This window comes from Panthera tigris, chromosome A2, assembly GCF_018350195.1.
Source record: "Panthera tigris isolate Pti1 chromosome A2, P.tigris_Pti1_mat1.1, whole genome shotgun sequence".
NCBI lineage: Eukaryota > Metazoa > Chordata > Mammalia > Carnivora > Felidae > Panthera > Panthera tigris.
The window spans coordinates 81,423,934-81,442,338 of NC_056661.1; the positions used below are offsets into that span (position 1 = coordinate 81,423,934).

At 38.8% G+C, this 18,405-nt stretch overlaps 1 protein-coding gene and 1 long non-coding RNA gene across 2 annotated transcripts in view; both read left to right on the plus strand.

Annotated features, from left to right (window-relative positions):
* Nucleotides 1-2,447: 2,447 nt before the first annotated feature.
* Nucleotides 2,448-18,405, plus strand: part of RSBN1L (round spermatid basic protein 1 like) — a 65,272-nt gene continuing 49,314 nt past the window's right edge. The window contains exon 1 of the mRNA XM_042965196.1: nucleotides 2,448-3,052. Within this exon, the coding sequence (XP_042821130.1) occupies nucleotides 2,491-3,052 (562 nt within the window). The 5' untranslated portion in view covers nucleotides 2,448-2,490. The remainder of the gene's footprint in view (nucleotides 3,053-18,405) is intronic.
* On the plus strand, nucleotides 14,806-16,597 carry LOC122233279. The gene is made up of 2 exons (XR_006210827.1): nucleotides 14,806-14,939; nucleotides 16,396-16,597. It is a non-coding gene; the product is annotated as an uncharacterized LOC122233279 (long non-coding RNA).

Here is an 18,405-nt window from a genome sequence, read left to right on the forward strand (position 1 = left end):
CATAAGATCAGGGGACCATGTGTGCCCAGATCAGGGGGCAGACAGAGCTGTGCTGATTAGACATCACTATTTGCAGGAAGTGAAGGATGTGGACATAAGCTTGGACATGTTGAATGCACACGTGCAAGGTTTCCTCTGGTGTGGTAAGTGAAGAAGCTGGGAATGGGAAGAGAATGGGATGCATCTGAGAATGCTAGAAATCTGAGAGTTCTAAATTTAAACCTGGCCTTCCAGATCATTATTTCAGTAGATACATCATGTATTAGAATAGAATACATTTTTTTTTAAGATTTTATTTTTTAGATAATCTCTACACCCAATGTGGGGCTCGAACTTAAAACCCTGAGATCAAGAGTTGCATGCTGCACTGAGTCAGCCAGGTGCCCCAGAATATTTTTTTTATAATAGTTTGTTATCTTGATTTATAACTTAAATGTTTAGACACATGGCACGTGAGCCTCTGAGCCACATTTGCCCAGGCTCTGCAAATTTAAGGTTAGGACTGATAAGAGTGCATAATAGTATAAAAGACTATATATAGTGCAAGCAGAAAAAAATTCCTGAAGGTGAGAGTACATTGTAGCTGGGCCCTTACAAAGTTAGACATCCTAGACTTCTATGTGGGAGATGAGAAAATAAATGGCACAAGTTTCCAATTACCATATTACCATACACAAGGGACACATTTATGCGCTTGGAAGGTCAACAATTAAGAAGCTACTCTAGGGCGCCTGGGTGGCTCAGTCAGTTAAGCATCTGACTTCAGGTCATGATCTCACAGTTTGTGAGTTCAAGCCCCGTGTCAGGTTCCTGTGCTGACAGCTCAGAGCCTGGAGCCTGCTTCGGATTCTGTGTCTTCTCCTGTCTCTGCCCCTCCCATGCTCATGCTCTGTCTCTCAATAATAAATAAACACTAAAAAAAAATTTTTTTTAAATAAAAAAAAGAAGCTACTCTAATTGTAATGGTTTCAGTGTGACTTTGTAAAGCTTCTTGCATATAGCAGAAGTTTAGAGCATGGAAGAGACCTTAGTGATCATATAACTGAATTTATTCCGCTAAAACAGAGGCTCTGACAGATGAAGAATTGTGACGGAGGTCTCAAAGCTAGTTAGTAGCTGATGATTTCCAGCCCCATCCTCTTAGTCTGCTTTTCCACCAATGTTCCTTTTCGTGAATACATATGCTGACAATCAATTGCAACCACTAAGTTTTCACTTTCTTTCACTGATATGTATTAAAGGAAGTAAATACTTTGATTATTTTAAAAATCTGAGGCACCTAAAAAAAGGACCACTATTAAATTTTGACTCCAAAGTATTCTAAACAAACAAAAAAGGGAAAACAAAAAATTCCAATTTCATATGGTCACAAGAAATGATAATCCTGGAAAGTTACTTTTAACTGTTTTCCAAAAAGTTACAGGTAACTTGGGGCTCCTTTTAAGACTTAAGAATATTCTCCGACTGCTCATTTCCTGATTTGACTTTTATTTTTGCGTCTGTTCCTTTGACTTGTTAATCTCCTGTGAAACCTCAAAGTGAAATTAAAATCTTACTCCTCGCCTCGGTTGCAACTGTACTACTGTACCTCATCTCCCCCAATTCCTTATCTTCTAAGCTAGAAATCAAAACACACGCTTATAAAACATGGAACACTCAGGATGCTAACCACTATTTCACAGTTAAAAAAATTTTTTTTGCCTTTCAAACATCAATAAATATCGCTAACGGATTTTTCTTAGCAAGGTTCATTTATAACAACTGCAATAAAATTAAGATCTTTACGGGTGTATCATAAAAGTTTAAAAGAAAAATTCTCCAGGGGGTCTTACCTTCGAGCTCGGAAGAAATCCGAAAGTTCTGGGTTTGCAGGAAGTTATCTCCCTCAAAGCATTAGAGCTGACGATCTTAGCAACTGTAACAAATCTTGTCAGGACACCAAGTGATTTTTGGTCCCTCCCATTCAACTGCCTAACAGAAGGAAGGACTTAATTCCGCACAAAATTTTCTCCTCTGAGCTAAGCATCTGCGAAACTCGGATTTCTGAGAGCGAAGAGAAAGGGAGGGACCAAAGGGACCCCAAGGCAAAAAGGAAGAGAAAGTGATACAAAAAAAGTCGTCGAAACAGAGTCGAGTGCGACCTGGCGGGGGCAGATTTGGGGGTCCATTCCGAACACTCACGGGGCACCAGAGTTCACGCTGGCGACAAGTGGAAGACCCTCCCCTCACGGCAAGCTCCGCCACTAAGCCGCGCCCAGAGGAGCTGTGACCTCCAAAACGGGTCCGCTTGGCGATCCTGCCTCTTCGGCTCCAGATTCGCGCCTTTGGTTGGCTCCCAGAGGGATCCCTCAGCATGGTTCGTCCAATGGAGGGCTTCGCCGGTGGCCCGTCCGCTCCGCCCCTCCCCCGCCCCTCGCCCGCCCCTCGCTGAGGGCCCGCCCCTGCCCCGCGCCCGGGAGCCGAGGAGAGTAAATACAACAGGAGCGCAAAATGGCGGAACCGCCGAGCCCCGTGCACGGCGCTGCCGCTGCCGTCTCGGAGAAAGAACCGTTTGGCAAATTGCAGCCCCCATTCCGGGACCCACCAGGTCCTCTGTCGGCCAAGAAGGTCCGGACTGAGGAGAAGAAGGCGCCGAGGAGACTGAACGGAGAAGGGAGCAGCGGCGGGAACAGCAGGCAGCTGCAGCCGCTGGCGGCACCTTCGCCTCAGAGCTATGGCAGCCCTGCGTCTTGGAGCTTTCCCGGTCTGTCTGCTGCCCCCTCCCCGTCCTCTGCTCGGAGCAGTTTCTCTTTTTCCGCTGGCGCGGTCCCTTCGTCAGCCTCTGCTTCCTCATCTCAGCCGGTGCCGCGCAAACTGCTGGTCCCTCCTACGCTGCTGCACGCTCAGCCTCACCATCTCTTGCTCCCGGCCGCCACCTCCTCGGCCAACGCCAAGCCGCGCCGACCCAAGGAGAAACGAGAGAAGGAAAGGAGGAGGCACGGCCTCGGCGGGGCAGGCGAGGCCAGCGGGGCCGCCCGGGAGGAGAACGGGGAGGTGAAGCCGCTGCCGCGAGGTGGGTGCCGGCGCTGGGAGGGGGAGGGGAGGGCGCTCGGGTCCCCGCGTCCCCGCCACCTCCTCGCGCCCGCGGGGCCCGGGCAGGGGGAGTGTGGCGGTCGCGGGCGCCAGCCTGGAGGGGGCGGGAGGCGTCCCGTTCTCAGCGGACGATTTTGCAGTCCCTTTGGGGACAGGAAATGGAGCCTGTAATTTCAGTTGCAGCGAGGGGAATGCCCGAAACTCTCATTTTTAAATATTGTTTCTATCTCCCAGTTAATGCGCTGAAAGATTTGTAGAATTCGGTCTAGAGTACCCGCTTAGGTGTGCTGGACTACGGAGGGAGATGGGAGGTGATGGGATCGCGAAGGGTTTGGTCTGGTAAAGATTCTTGATTATTTAGACCGTTTAGACGTGATCGCGGAATTCGTATTTGTGAACACAGGCTCCAGCGCCAGAAAATCCTGTCAAAAAAGGGGTGTGGAGAGCATTGGCGTCAGCTGGAAGCTACCAGAGGCCCGAGCTTTTCATCCCTATTAGGGAAATGAGGTAGTGTGCAGGGCCCGAAGTGTGCTGTTTCATAAGGTACCTTCCGCACCGCTCCGTATTCTCAAGTGTTTTCTGGGGTCCTCTTTGGAATGCCACCACCCTTCGGAGAGAATTTTCAGCCATATTCTTTTTTCCTGCAGCAAATGATAAAATCAGGAGCGTTGACGTTTTTTGGTCAGATCAAGTGACTGCAAAATGTTTTAACATCAGAAAATGGCAAATTCACGAGCGTCCGTTTCAGACAGGGCTAGGCAGTTTTCTTTTAAAATGTAGGCTAGCCATATAATTTTCCGAAAGTGTTTATTTAAAATAGATGGTCCTACTTATTTCGTTATTGATATATAGTGATCTGACGGTGGCACAACATGGAGACTGGTTAAAAAGTAGATTTTTATGTGATCAAAAGACTAAAGCATATAATGACGTTTATTACAAATATACATTGAAAATGTACTGTGAAAGTATCATTGTTTCTTAGGAAAAACGACATGTCAAGCAGTTTTAGCATTGCTGATCTAATTGTAGCTTAAATCATGAATAATTCTGGTTGAGTGGCAGTTTTCACAGTTTTTAAAAATGCTGCACAGGAGTATGTAGTAACAGGGTTACTTCTTCCCTGCTGTTTTGCTTATAGCAAAGCCTCGACATCTAAGCATAGCCATCAGGAACTCTGGCACTGAGTAAAGTTCTCTCAGTTTTGGACTGTGTTGCTTCTAGGAAAGTGGTTTTGAGGATGGAATTTATACTATTAGCTCTGGAATTTTAATATGATTAGTATTTTAAAGCCATTTTGTTTTAGTGGTTACCTTGAAAAGTTATAAGTGCCTGAAAGTCTGTGCATTTGCAGTTTGGTATTAGTTTTATTTGTGGTATGTAAACAGTGTATTTGTTCTTCTGAATTCTTTGAATGAGGAAGTGAATGTGGGGTATAACATTTGTCAGTGTATTGGAATGGCTGAAAATAAAGAAGTAAACATTCTTTCACAAGTCTAACTTAAAATATGGAGCATAAAAATGGCCCTTAAAATGAATGGCTGTTAAAGAGAAATTTCTGTAGTCTTTTACGTTTAGGCTCCTCCTTTTGAAGGTCACAGCTTATATTATGCTTTAATATGAGGAATGATAGCTGCTACATTAAAATGTGGGGAACATGTTTTTCCATGATTTATGTAGGGTTTTTACGTATGACTAGATGTAAACACTATTGTACGATTTTCATTTTTTTTTTTTTTGAGAGAGAAATGCTGCCATTTTACTGAGAAAAAACTAAAAATCAAAGAGAAGAATTTTTTTCAGTGTCTTGATAAATTTAATGGTGGAAATCTTTCCCTTTTAATTTAAGAAGTACTCTTATCCTTCTAAAGTTCAGATTTAACTAAATCAAATTTATTTTAATTAAGAAAACTCTTAAGCAACTGTTATTAAAATAGCAAGATTACATACATCAATTCAATATAAATATAATTGCAAATATGAAAATCCTAATTTGTAATCCAATTCTCATTTCTGTGGGCTTTAATATAAGAATCTTAGTGAGTGGATGGCGCGGGGGGGGGTGGGGGGGGGACGCCTGGTTGCCTCAGTCGGTGGAGCATGTGATGCATGATCTCAGGACCTTGAGTTCAAGCCCCAGGTTGGGCTTAGAGTTTACTTTAGAAAAATCTTAGTGAGTGGTTAGGTCTGTTGTGTTGTATATATATATATATATATATATATATATATATATAACTCTTTCTAGTGTTGCTCTAAGTTGGATAGTTAATGGATAGCACATAGGATAGTTCAGTGACCCCAATTATCCCATAGCTTCATGATTGAACAATCTGAATCAGAACAGGAAATGAGCTATAAAGACATCTAAGCAAAGAAAATAGAATGAATCTTCCCTGAAAAAGCAAACAACAACAAAAATCCAAAAAATCTAGCCCACTACCCCATTTACCAGTTAAGTTCCTGTACTGTAGTAGGTTTGGTTTTGGGGTGTTTTTTTGTTTTTTTTTTTTAAGTCTTTAGTGAGAACTAATTTTTTTTATTGGCTACCATTCTAACAGGAATTACATGGATTAAATGAAACTGTGTATGAAAAGCCTTGGCAGGCCACTTAGTCAATGTTATTTGAGTCAGAAACATGATGATTTTTTAACCCCATAGCAAATTAAAAAGTGGATTAGTCCAGACACAGTAAGGATCATTGACAGTGGATTTGAAAGTTAAGAGTGATAAACAACAGAATAACAAAAATGTGGCAGTTCAAGCCCATTTAGCATAAAGGTTGATGCCTTATGCACCTAAAACCTGTGAGGCCATCTGGTCATAGTGCGGTAGCTGATTTCCATGATAGCCTGAGTCATCATGTGAAAGTTAAATTTATTTCTTATAAAAAGGAGATGTGCAAAACATTTAAAATTTTTAAAACTAGAAAATAACCAGATTTGGTTATAGAGGTAATCTGCTGAAGAATTCACATTCCATCTTCCTGTAGGAGTGAATAAATTTTTGAATTGGTAAAATTTTTGAATTGGTAAATGTGGAAGGTAAAAAATGGACATGTGCTGGAAGTGTCTGACATTTAGAATTATATTCTAGCAAAGAGCAAAACAAACGTATTATTAGATAACAAAGTGCTTTAATGATTCAAGTAAGCAGTAAAACTTGTATAGATCTTCTAATTTTTGTTAGTGTTTTTGCTTTGCATTTATTAACTTTTTTTTTCCTTAGAATGATTCTGTAAAGTATCTCAAGATAAAACCAGAGCATTTCACAGAATGTTTGCCTTGAAAGTATACAGAATTTAACTCTAATGAAAATAGAGACTCTTAAAGAATTGAATAATAGTTATTTTTCTTTTTATCTTAATTCCAGTTAACATACAGTGTTCTATTTATTTAAGGTATACGATGTAGTGATTCAACAATTTCATACATCACTCAGTGTTCATCACAAGTGCCCTCCTTAAGCTTTTAACCCCTCTCCCCTCCCCTTTGATAACCGTCAGTTTGTTCTTTATAGTCAGGAGTCTGTTAGAAATGAATAATTTAAGGTATGTAAATGTCAGTGATGTTGGAAGACTTTTCAAACTATACTTTCCCCTATCTTTCTAATATTGTTAATTCCACAGTTTTACCTTAAATTCAGTTTTAGAGTTTTCATCATTATGGCCAAATATTTGTCACTGCTGGCATAGTTTACTGTAATTTCATTTTCTTGTATAACATTTTTTCATGCCTTGTTTTTTCATTTGTTTAGTTTTGTCTAGCAAAATCTTTCTATACCCTCCAGCAGCTCCATAAAATGCTTCTCAGTACAATTTTCCACATGGTCAGATCTGTCAGATAAACTTACCAGTTCTATTTGTTCTTGTAGTCATCTCTTCTGTAGCTGTCTTTCTTCCTGCTTTAGTCTGGTTTTCTCTTTAGGCCTGCTGCAAAGCTGTCATCTTGGGACTTCCCTTAGCTGATACTCTGAGAATTTCTTTCACTTTTGTTGAGTCCCTTTTTTCTGGATCCTATGTGTTCCTTTTGGTTTATTCCTTCATTTTGGTTTCCTCTACTATTACTGTGGAAGTGTATGTTGGAAATAATTTTTTTGGGGGGGGGGGATTTTATTTTTACCCTCACAGTTGACTGGCCATTGAGAGGTTTGTATATTGGAAATCATTTTCCCTCAAAAGTTTGGAGGTGTTCCCGAATTGCCTAGCTTCCAGTGTTGATGTTGAGAAATTTGATCTCAAAAAGTTGCTGTGATCTGGGAGATTTCAACCTTTTCATTGAATTTTTAAATTTTAGCTCTCTTTTAAAACCATGTTTTATGAACTCTTGTTCTTTGATCCTGTATTGTAGCATCTTGTTCTTTTTTCATGGGTGTAGCACTTCTGTTACCTCTTCAAGAATATTAATTATAATTTCTTTGTTTCTTGTATTATTTTTGGTTCCTCTAAAAATTTTTTGTTGTTGTTGGTTTTGGTCTTTTTCTTTTTGTTGGAGGCTTTCTGCAGCTCTCCGTGATCCTTAGCCATTCCTTCATACTCAAGGAACATTCAAAGCTGATTTGAAAGCTCACTGGGCATGCATGAGCATGGCTTAGTGACTAATGAACTCCCATGTTTTATCTTGTTTTTCAAGATTTTATTTTTAAGTAATCTCTACACCCAAAGTGGCGCTCAAACTTAACCTTGCTGAGATCAAGAGTCACATGCTCTACTGACTGAGCCAGCTGGACACCCCTCCCATATTTTATCTTCTTTTCCCTGGGTAGTAGGTGACAAGGTTTTCAATTTCTTCAGATAAAGGTCCTTCATTTTTCTGTCCATCTGTATAACTGGAATAATGGAGATGAGGGGATTGGCAGAGGTAATAAGTTTAGATGGTAAGACTCTAATGCTGGATCAAGGAAGAAAACTGTAAGTTTCACCATTCAGTTTCTGGATTTTCATTTAGTCTTCCTGTTTTCATATGAATATGTCACTTCTTCCTTTTTCTGTGTGGGATGCACCTGAACCTGGAGCCATTCTGATTCAGTTTTGCTGGAGATCATACCTCTCATTCCCTTAGGAGAGACAGAGAGGGAGGAGGGTGAGAGTGTGTGTGTGTATGGGAGGGGTGGGGGTTGAGTCTGCTCTCCTGCTTCTCCTAGCAACTCCAGTTTTTCTTTCTTTCTGTCTTTCTTTCTTTCTTTCTTTCTGTCTTTCTTTCTGTCTTTCTTTCCTTCCTTCCTTCCTTCCTTCCTTCCTTCCTTCCTTCCTTCCTTCCTTCCTTCCTTCTTTTCTCATTATTTTAGAGAGACAGAGTGCAAGTGGGGGAGAGGGGCAGAGGGAGAAAGAATCTCAGGCAGGCTTCAGGGGAGAATCCTGACTCAGGGCTCAATCCCATGACCCTGGGATCATGATCTGAGCCGGATGCTCAACTGACTGAAACCACCCAGGCACCCCTAGCAACTCCAATTTCTAAGCCTTTCTAAGGGTACTGCATGGTAAATAGGATTGTTTGCTATTATCTCTGTAGGACTTAACATTAACCTTCTTCCATTATGCTAAATTGTTTACCATTCTACCATCAGCTGGTTTTCTGCCTTTATACATTGTATTTCAGGTTACAGTTACAGTATCTCCTCGTTACATGAAAGATGGAATTTCTGTTTCTGTTTCTCTCTATTGTTTGGTTATGTTTTTTAAAACTAGATCTTAAATTTTAGCCTTATTTTGATGTGTTCCTATTTTTGGAACATTGATGAAATCACTTAATCTCTTTGAGCCCAACTTATCTGTTTTCTAGAGATACCTTTTTCACGGTGTGGTTGTTAGAGTTACATGAATCTAGCACATAGCACCCATTTATAACAGATGTTAGCTCCTAACTCTTCTTTCCTATCTAACACAACAGAGACATTTCATGTCACTGAACTTACAGATAGGTATAACCTGTATAGTTTTTCTACTGGTATCCTGGTTTCTGGGAATTTCTGGTATTTAGTATGGCCTATACTAACTTTTTGAAAGAAATTTTTATTTTCGAGGTGTAGTTATTTTGGTAATTGCTATTTTTCACCATCCTTAAATGAATTAAACTTCCAAGTTACGCATAAACTACTTAAAATAGAGTATTGAAAAAATAAGGATGCTTATTTTGTGCTAGAGTAAAAAGAATTATGAAATATTGTAGCTTACATAAAATCTTTGTGTATGAGATTAGGAGAATCAGTGGTAAAAGTGCATTCTTAACTAAACTAATATTTTTATAACTTCAGACATTTTTATTTTTCAAGGTACATTAATGTGTTGTACATATTATTTACTCTTGAACTGTAGATTGAAAAAATTTAATTTTTTCCTCATGAAAAATTTTTAATTAATACAAAAGAAACCATAACAATATAATGAATTCTGAGTCTACCTTTCACACTGCTTTGACAGTTAACATTTAACACTTCAAGTTTCGTTTCCTTTCCTCCACTTATTTTTATTTTTTGAACTGGTATTTTAAAGCATATTCCCAGCATCTGTCATTTCACCCCAAAATAAGTAGGATAGAAACTTTTTGCATTATGGAACTAATAATGCCTGTAAAGTTTCACCAATGCCTATATGTATGCTTTTAAAGAGTGAAAATCTGCCGTAGTCCCAAACTCATTAATGATTTGGTATATCTCCTTTTGGAGTAGATGTGCGCATATAGATATATATACATATATATACATATTGCTTAACTCCTTTTAAAAAATACTTCTTAAAAAGTTATGGTAAAATATACCTAAAACGTACCATGTTAGTCATTTTTAAGTGTACAACTCAGTGGCATTAAGTACATTCACATTGTTGTGCAACCATCACCACCATTCATCTTCAGAACTTTTTTTATCTTCCCAAAATGAAACTGCATACCCATTAAAGAATAACTACCCTTTTTCTCCTCCCCACTAGCCCCAACAGCCCCTGGCAACCACCATTCTACTTTCTGCCTCTGAATTTGACTAAGCATTTCCTCGTATGAGTGGAATCATAAAGTATTTGTCCATTTGTGGCAGGTTTATTTCACTTAACATAGTGTCTTCAAGATTCATTCATGGTGTCAGAATTTCCTTTTTAAAGCCGAATATTCCATTATAGGTATATACCACATTTTGTTTAAACATTCATCCCTTGATGGACACCTGGTTTCTTCTACCTTTTGGCTTTTGTGAATAATGCTGTGATAAACATGGGTACAAATATCTGTTTGAGTCTCTACTTTCAGTTCTTTTGGGTATGTGCCCTGAAGTAGAACTGCTGGATCATATGGTAATCTTCCAGTTTTTTAAAGGAACTGCCATACTGTTTTCCATAGCAGTTGTACCATTTTATATTCCCACCAGCTGTGCCCCAGGGTTGGGTTAACTATTTAGTATCATCAAAGTAAACCTAAGCAGACAAGGGGCACCTGGGTGGCTCAGTCAGTTGAGCGTCTCTTAATTTCAGCCCAGGCGGTGAGATTGAGCCCCTCCTCGGGCTCTCTGCTGAGTGTGGAATCTGCTTAATAGTCTCTCTCCCTCTGCCACTCTCCCTTGTTTGTGTGTGCTCTCTTCTTCCCCTCATAAATAAATAAATAAATAAATAAATAAATAAAAAATAAATACACACATAAATACATAAATAAATAAGCAAGCAAGCAAGCAGACAAAAAACTCCCAATAACATTTATTTTGGAGCAGATACTTGTGAAGTCAGTGTGCAGTCAGCCACAACAGCTTAGGAAATAAAATTTGAGGGTTTGGTGGGAGAAAGGAAAGGCATTTGTCGAGTGCTTGTCATGTGCCATGGTATTATCTCAATATTTTTAGATTAAAACTCTGAGTTTTTCTTAGCTCACTCAGAGTTGCATGGCTAATGTGTAAAGAATTTGGATCAACCCCATCTCTGCAAGAGTCTGAGCCTAACTACACAGTGCTACAGTTAACTTAATTTTTTTCCCTTTAGACTGTGATAAACAGGAAGAAGAAAGTGAAGATGAACTTTAAAACTTTTTCCAACTTTTTCTTTTTTCCTGAATTTTTATTATAAAAAAATTTAAGCATACAGAAAAGCTGAGAGAATAACAATGATCTTATGTTGATTTTCCTCCTAGATTCGACAGTTGTTAATATTTTATCATATGTAAGAACGGACTTATTTAAAAGACATGATAGTTCATTTTTTTAAATTTTTTTTAATGTTTGTTTATTTTTGAGACAGAGAGAGACAGAGTATGAGTGGAGGAGGGTAGAGAGAGAGAGGGGGACACAGAATCCGAAACAGGCTCCAGGCTCTGAGCTGTCAGCACAGAGCCTGATGCAGGGCTCAAACTCACGAGCTGTGAGATCATGACCTGAGCTGAAGTCGGACACCCAACCAACTGAGACACCCAGGTGCCCCATGATACTTCATTCTTAAATAGTTCAGCCTTCATCTTCTAAAAGTAACCACATAACTAAAATAACATTAAAACATTCAAGAAAATAATCATACAGCGTGTATTCAAAGTCTTCCAATAACCCGCAATTTCCCCATTGTACCACAAACACACTACATCCGTTTATCTTAATCTAGAACCGTCCCACTCACATTTTTTTCTTCATGTGACGTTGACTTTTTGTAAAATTTATTTATTTTGAGAGAGAGCGAAAGTGCACGTGCTCACAGGCCAGCGGGGAAGGACAGAGAGAGAGAGAGAGGGAGAGAGAGAGAATCTCAAGCAGGCCCTGTGGTCTCAGCACAGAGTCCTTCTTGGGGATTGATCTCAAGAACCATGAGATCATGAGCTGAGTCAAAACCGAGTCAGAGGCTTAACCGATTTAGCCACCCAGGTGCCTGAGATTGGCTTTTTGAAGATACTAGTTCAACATACCTGTTACCTTGTAGATTTTTTTTTTTTATATATTCATGATTTTTAAACATTTCATTCTGGTATTTTATTTATTTATTTTTAAAGATTTTATTTTTAATATCTACACCCATGTTGTGGTGGTATTTAACTTGATTCTTTTTATTTATTATAACCTGGAAGTTAGGTATCAAGATCAAGGCTGATTAAATTCAGATTAACTAGTTTTGGTGAGAATATTTCATAGGCATATTTCATATTATATCCCATCAGGATGCATATAATATCTAGGTTGTGCCATTAGTAAATTGGTTGAGGTGCCCATTGTCCCCATTATTATAGTTCATTTTTTGTTTGCATTTAGTTTGTAATCTGTGTGTTGATGCTTTGTGAATATCCAGTTTCTCAGTTATTTTTTACCTCATGGCTTCAGTATCAATGATTTCTGCCTGAGTTACCCATTCCGTTGGGACTTAAAGAATGTTGCCAAACTATTTCTAACTAAAAAATGAATTAGATTTGGGAATGAGGAATTCATAATAAATCGCTACTCTTATATGTCGATTAACATTTGGCAATCTATTTTGATTTGGAGTACCAAAGTAAATAAGTTCATTGGTCTGACTAGAATTTCATGGTAAACACGTTTCTTGAATTCTTAATTCACCATAGTTTGAATTTTGGAAAACTACTTGCAGAATGCTTATAGTTAAAGATTGAGTGTAGTAGTCTAGTTACAATTGGTGATCTGTTACAATATTGGTAACACAGGCCAAAAATAAGAAATTCCTACCAGTCTTTTTTTTTTTTTTCAATTTTTTTTTTTTTTTAACGTTTATTTATTTTTGAGACAGAGAGAGACAGAGCATGAATGGGGGAGGGTCAGAGAGAGGGAGACACAGAATCCGAAACAGGCTCCAGGCTCTGAGCTGTCAGCACAGAGCCCGACGCAGGGCTCGAACTCACAGACCGGAAGATCACGACCTGAGCCGAAGTCGGACACTTAACCGACTGAGCCACCCAGGTGCCCCCTACCAGTCTTTTTAATATAGTAAATATATAATAGTATAGCATGTTAGAAACTATATATATTTCAAAATTATAATCTCTATTACATAACGTCCTCTGTCGACTGTTATAAATTAGCCATATACCTATATGAATTCCTGTTTAACTACATTATATCAATGCCTTCAGAACAGGCATCGTTATAGTCATCATTTTATGATCTTTGCCTTGTTCTCAGTGATTGAAGGAAAAAAAAATACCTCTACCATGAGAGGTAGAGGGAGAGAGAGAGAATCTTAAGCAGGCTCCATGCGCAGCACAGGTGGGGTTGATCTCATGACCCTGTGAGATCATGACCTGAGCAAAATTCAAGAGTCAGATGCGCAACCAACTGAGCCATGCAGGTGCCCCTTAAGAAATTAATTTTATCTGTCCTCTTTGCATTGCAAATTTGAGTAGCTACACTTGTTAGCTTTTTTATAGAAAGGGTATACACTTTCTTTAGATATTACTTAAATCAGAACCACTTCAGTGGTTTGACATGAGGAACAATATTCTGAAAAATGGATGTCTCCAGACATTCATTTTCTGGCTAAATCACTGATGAACTTTATACCTTAAGAGGGAGCAAATAGCCACCATTTTTCAATTTTCTGCTTTGAGGATGATGAAAATATCAGAATTAGTAAATTCTGTCAGGCTGAGTTGGGCCACAAGCTGATACAATGAGTAATTGGATGCAGCTTGAGCTAGAATTTAAGCTTCTTGAGGACAGAAACAATAACAATAATACCAATAGGTAACATTTACAGAACTGTACTCAGCACTTTTATGTGTTTCTATCTAATTTTAACAACTTCTTTAAAGTTTAGTCAGATATTAGCCTTTTTTAAGTATTGTATGGAAGCTCAGAAAATTTAAGTAACCTGCCAAGGATATTAAATAAACAGGCAATCTAAGTTTTAGATCATTATGTAGTTTGACTTCAGAGCCCCAGCTCTACGCTATTGTGCAAACTGGGTTAATGTTTTTAAATCTCCTTCATCCAGAATTGCACCTTACATTGTGAGCTAGTTTACCAAATAACCAGACTTTGAAAGAAGAATAGGCCTTAGGTAAATGGAGATGATGGAGACAGGCTTATTAGGGGGAATGGTATGAGTAAGATCGTAGAGACAGAAGCAGAAGTGTGGATGGCATGTTCAGTAGTCTGTGAATAGAACCATTCAGCTGGGATTGGTGATTTTGTACAAAGTTGGGAAATAACACAGCATGCCAGTTGAAAGTTTGCCATGATATGCCTTCTATTTGCCAGGATAAGGAGTTCAGACTTCATTCTGTGGGCAACAGCAAGGCACAGTTTTTTGGGTTTTTTTAATAGAGTGATAATTTATTCAAATTCGTATTTTAGGAATATTGATTTGTTAGCACTATGTAGGATGAATTGGCTGAGAGAAAAATTAGAGACAGGGATATTGGAGACTACTTTAGTAGTAAAGTGAAGTGATTTTAGTAGTAAGATGATTGGAACTCCTGGACATGGAAAGGAAAAGGTGTGTGTGTGTGTGTGTGTGTGTGTGTGTGTGTGTGTGTGTGTGTGTGTTGTAAGTTTATTTATTTATTTTGAGAGAGTGCTAGCAGGGCAGGGGCAGAGAGAGTAGGGAGAGAGAATCCCAAGCAGGCTCCTTGTTGTCAGCGCAGAGCCTGACACAGGGCTCCATCTCACAAATTGTGAGATCATGATCTGAGCTGAAATCAAGAGTCAGACACTTAATTGACTGAGTCACACACCCCAGAAAAGATTTTGAAAGGGAATGTATGGTAGGGCTTCATAAATACAAATATATAGCAACAAAGGATTTATGTATTTAATTTTATTGTTTCAGATGGAGAAAATAAGCATATCATTGAAAAAATGTGGGTAAGCTTGCAGGAGACCTGGTTGGAAACGATGTATATAAGTTTGAGACACAATCAAGTACCTTATGTTAAAGTTCTTATCACATGAAGCTCCAGTTAGTGGTGAGTCAATGTGTAAAGTTTAAAAATTAAAAAGAATTTTTTTTAATGTTTATTTTTGAGAGAGAGACAGACAAAGCATGAGCAGGGGAGGGACAGAGAGAATGAGAGACAAAGAATCCACAGCAGGCTCCAGGCTCTGAGCTGTCAGCACAGAGCTCTGGCGCAGGGCTCAAACCCATGAACTGTGAGATCATGACCAGAGCCAAAGTCGGATGCCCAACCGACTGAACCACCCAGGCTCCCCTAAAGTTTTAAAATGTTTAGGAGATTCTGTTCAGTGAGTGTGTGTATGTTTCAGTATTGTGTATGTGGAGGGGACCATTTTAAAAGTCACTGATAGTAGCAGGTAACAACCACTGTTTTTTTTGTGAGGAACAAATAATTTCAGATCCTGTCTTAGTTCTTAGGTAACCAGCTGTTCACAGCCTTTAAAAGGGCTCTAAAAAAAAATCAAGATTAGACATGGCCTAACAATTTAACAATTTATCTCACATTTGTCCTCCGTCTTCCGGCCTCCCCCACCATTTTTCTTATCTCTTTCCTTATCTTAGTATTTGGTTTAGTTTGGGGCTCTTTTACATTACTCTTCTCTCTGACTTTGCTAATCTCCTTGTTGGTTTTCTAATGTCTGTTGTTAGCACTCCCCAAATCTTAGTTTAGTTTGGAGTTTTAGATCCATAGATTCAACTGCCTCCTTGACATAATCCCTATTAGATATTCCGTAGAGCTGTAAAATTAATATGTTCAAAACCCATAGCCTTCCTTACTCAAATTTGTCTTGCTGTGTATGTTCTTTATCTCAATGCCATCATATATCTAGTAGCTCAAGCTTTAAAACTGGATTCTACACTTTACCTTTGTCTAACCTGTAGCCAAGTCTTGTCAGTTCTAATCACTATCTTTCATATCTGTGTCCTTTCACTGTCCGTCCTAGTCTTAGTTCAAATTACCATTATCTCTACCCTAGATCATTATATAACTGCCTCTTTATTGGAATCCCTACTTCAGGTCTGTGATCTTTCAATTCGTTCTTCATGCTACAGCCTTAAGTGATAACTAGAGATCTGAATGCATATGTGATCATGTCACTTTTCTCTTTATGACATGATGTTCAAATCCCAAAATGTCCTCCAACTCTCTGAATGATCATATTCTTGTTTAGCTCTTCAGCTTCTCCTCAGTGCTCCTTGCTGCCTAGGACTTTCTGTACCCATTATTCTACCCTCCCTAGTTCCACATTTCTACTGCACCTAGCTAATGACTACACTCATCTATCAGGACTCCACATGAAAGGAAGGCCTTTGCTATTCTCTAGATTAGGTTAGGTCCCCTTGCTGTCTCTTCCCACGTCACCTTGCACTTCTTCTATCTTCTTCACTTCATTTTAATCAATTAATTGTCTTCTTCACTAGACATAACCTGTGAAAACTGGGGGCTGTGGTTCTCTTCTTTTTAGGTCAGGGTACCTCTGGGTCCTCAATAACTATTTCGGAAATGAATGAGTAATACTACGTGTCAGCCCTTTCTGCCTGCTCAGAAGAGATGTCTGCCTGTTATTCAGGAAAGTTTGGGCACGTATTTCCAACTAAGAACGGCAGAAAAGTGATAACGGGATGAGATGTTGACCAGCAACTCACAGACGATGGTAAAATTGTCAAGTGAGTACAAAAGGCAGGTATTAAGGGCACAGGAACTAGAAAGACTCTGTAGATGATACTAATTGTATTGTGTTTGACTCAGCTTGAGTTACCAGAATTGACATTTTATATACTCTAATGTCAAACAAATGAAGCTTATCAATACATTACACAAAGAGGATATTTTACGGTTTTAATCTGCATGTGTTTACCATATCTGTAATGGCATTATAAATGGAAATCCTTTTCCAGATTGTCAAAAAAGTTGAATCCTACACTGTCTTTTTCATGTTTGGTGTCTTTCATTTAGGATATTCCTTTTTTGAGGTTTATCAATGTTGTTGCAGTAATCAATTCATTCCTTTTTTTTTATTTTTTATTTATTTATTTTTTTAGAGAAAGAGTGAGTGTGAGCAGGGGAGGGACAGAGGGAGAGAATCTTAAGCAGATTCCACACTCAACATGGAGAACATTGGGCTCCATCTCATTCATGACCCCAGGGATCATGATCTGAGCCAAAATCAAATTTGGACACTTAACCGACTAAGCCACCCAGGCACCCCTCATTTCTTTTATTTCTGAGTAGTTCATTGCATAGAGATACCACAGGTTTGTTTTTTCATTTCACCATTGATGGACATTTAGATTGTTTCTGGTTTTTGGGTTTTGTTTCTGCTACAATTGTTCACAGACGAATCTTGTAGTAGATGTATTTTTCATTCTCTTGAGCAAATATCTAGAAATGGGATCACTGGGTTGTATGGTAAGTTTATGTTTAACTTCATAAAAAACTGCCATACTTTTCTAAAGTTGCTGTACTTTTTTTCATACCCACCAACTTTTGATGTCGGTTTACTAAATCTTAGTCATCCTAGTGGGTGTAGCAGTATTTCATTGCAGTTTTAATTTGCAGTTCCCTAATGACTACTGATGTTGAACATCGTTTATGTACTTATTTTCCATCCTTGTCTCTTGTTTGGTGAAGTATCTGTTCAGATTATCTGTTATTCTTATTTTCAAATTGTGAGTGTTCTTTATTCTGTGTACAAGTTCTTTATCAGATATGTATTTCATGAATGTATTCTCCCATTCTGTGAATTTTCAGTCTCTTAATGTTGTCCTTCACACTTTTTTCATAGCAGAAAAATTTAATTTGATGAAGTCCACTTTATAATTTATTTATTTTTTGTATGGAATGTGCTTTTTGTGTCTTAACTGAGAGGGCTTTGCCTAACCCAGGATCACAAGGGTTTTTCTCCTATGTTTCCTTTTAGATACTTTATAGTTTTAGGTTTTACCTTTAGGACTATAGTGCATTTTGAAAACTTCTGTATTTGAGGTTTGGATCAAAGTGCCCTTATTCTTACTTTTCCTTCTTGCTTAACTTGAGAATTATTTTGTAAAGTCCACTCTCCCAACCCACTAATCACTTAGGGTGTTTCATTAAATTTGTTGATTAAATTAAGGGCAGATTTTAATTACAGAATTTTCTTTATATTCAAAAGTTACATGTATGTTTTGGGGCACCTAGGTGGCTCAGTTGGTTAAGCATCCACCTTCGGCTCAGGTCATGATCTTGTGGTTCATGACTTCGAGCCCTGTGTTGGGCTCTGTGCTGATACCTCAGCCTGGAGCCTGCTTTGGATTCTATGCCTCCCTCTCTCTCTGCCCCTTTCCTACTCATGCTCTGTCGCTCAAAAATAAACGTTTAAAATTAAAAAAAGGGGGGGGGCACCTGGGTGGCTCAGTCATTTTGAGCATCTGACTTCGGCTCGGGTCATGATCTTAGGGCTTATGGGTCAAGCCCCGTGTCGAGCTCTGTGCTGACA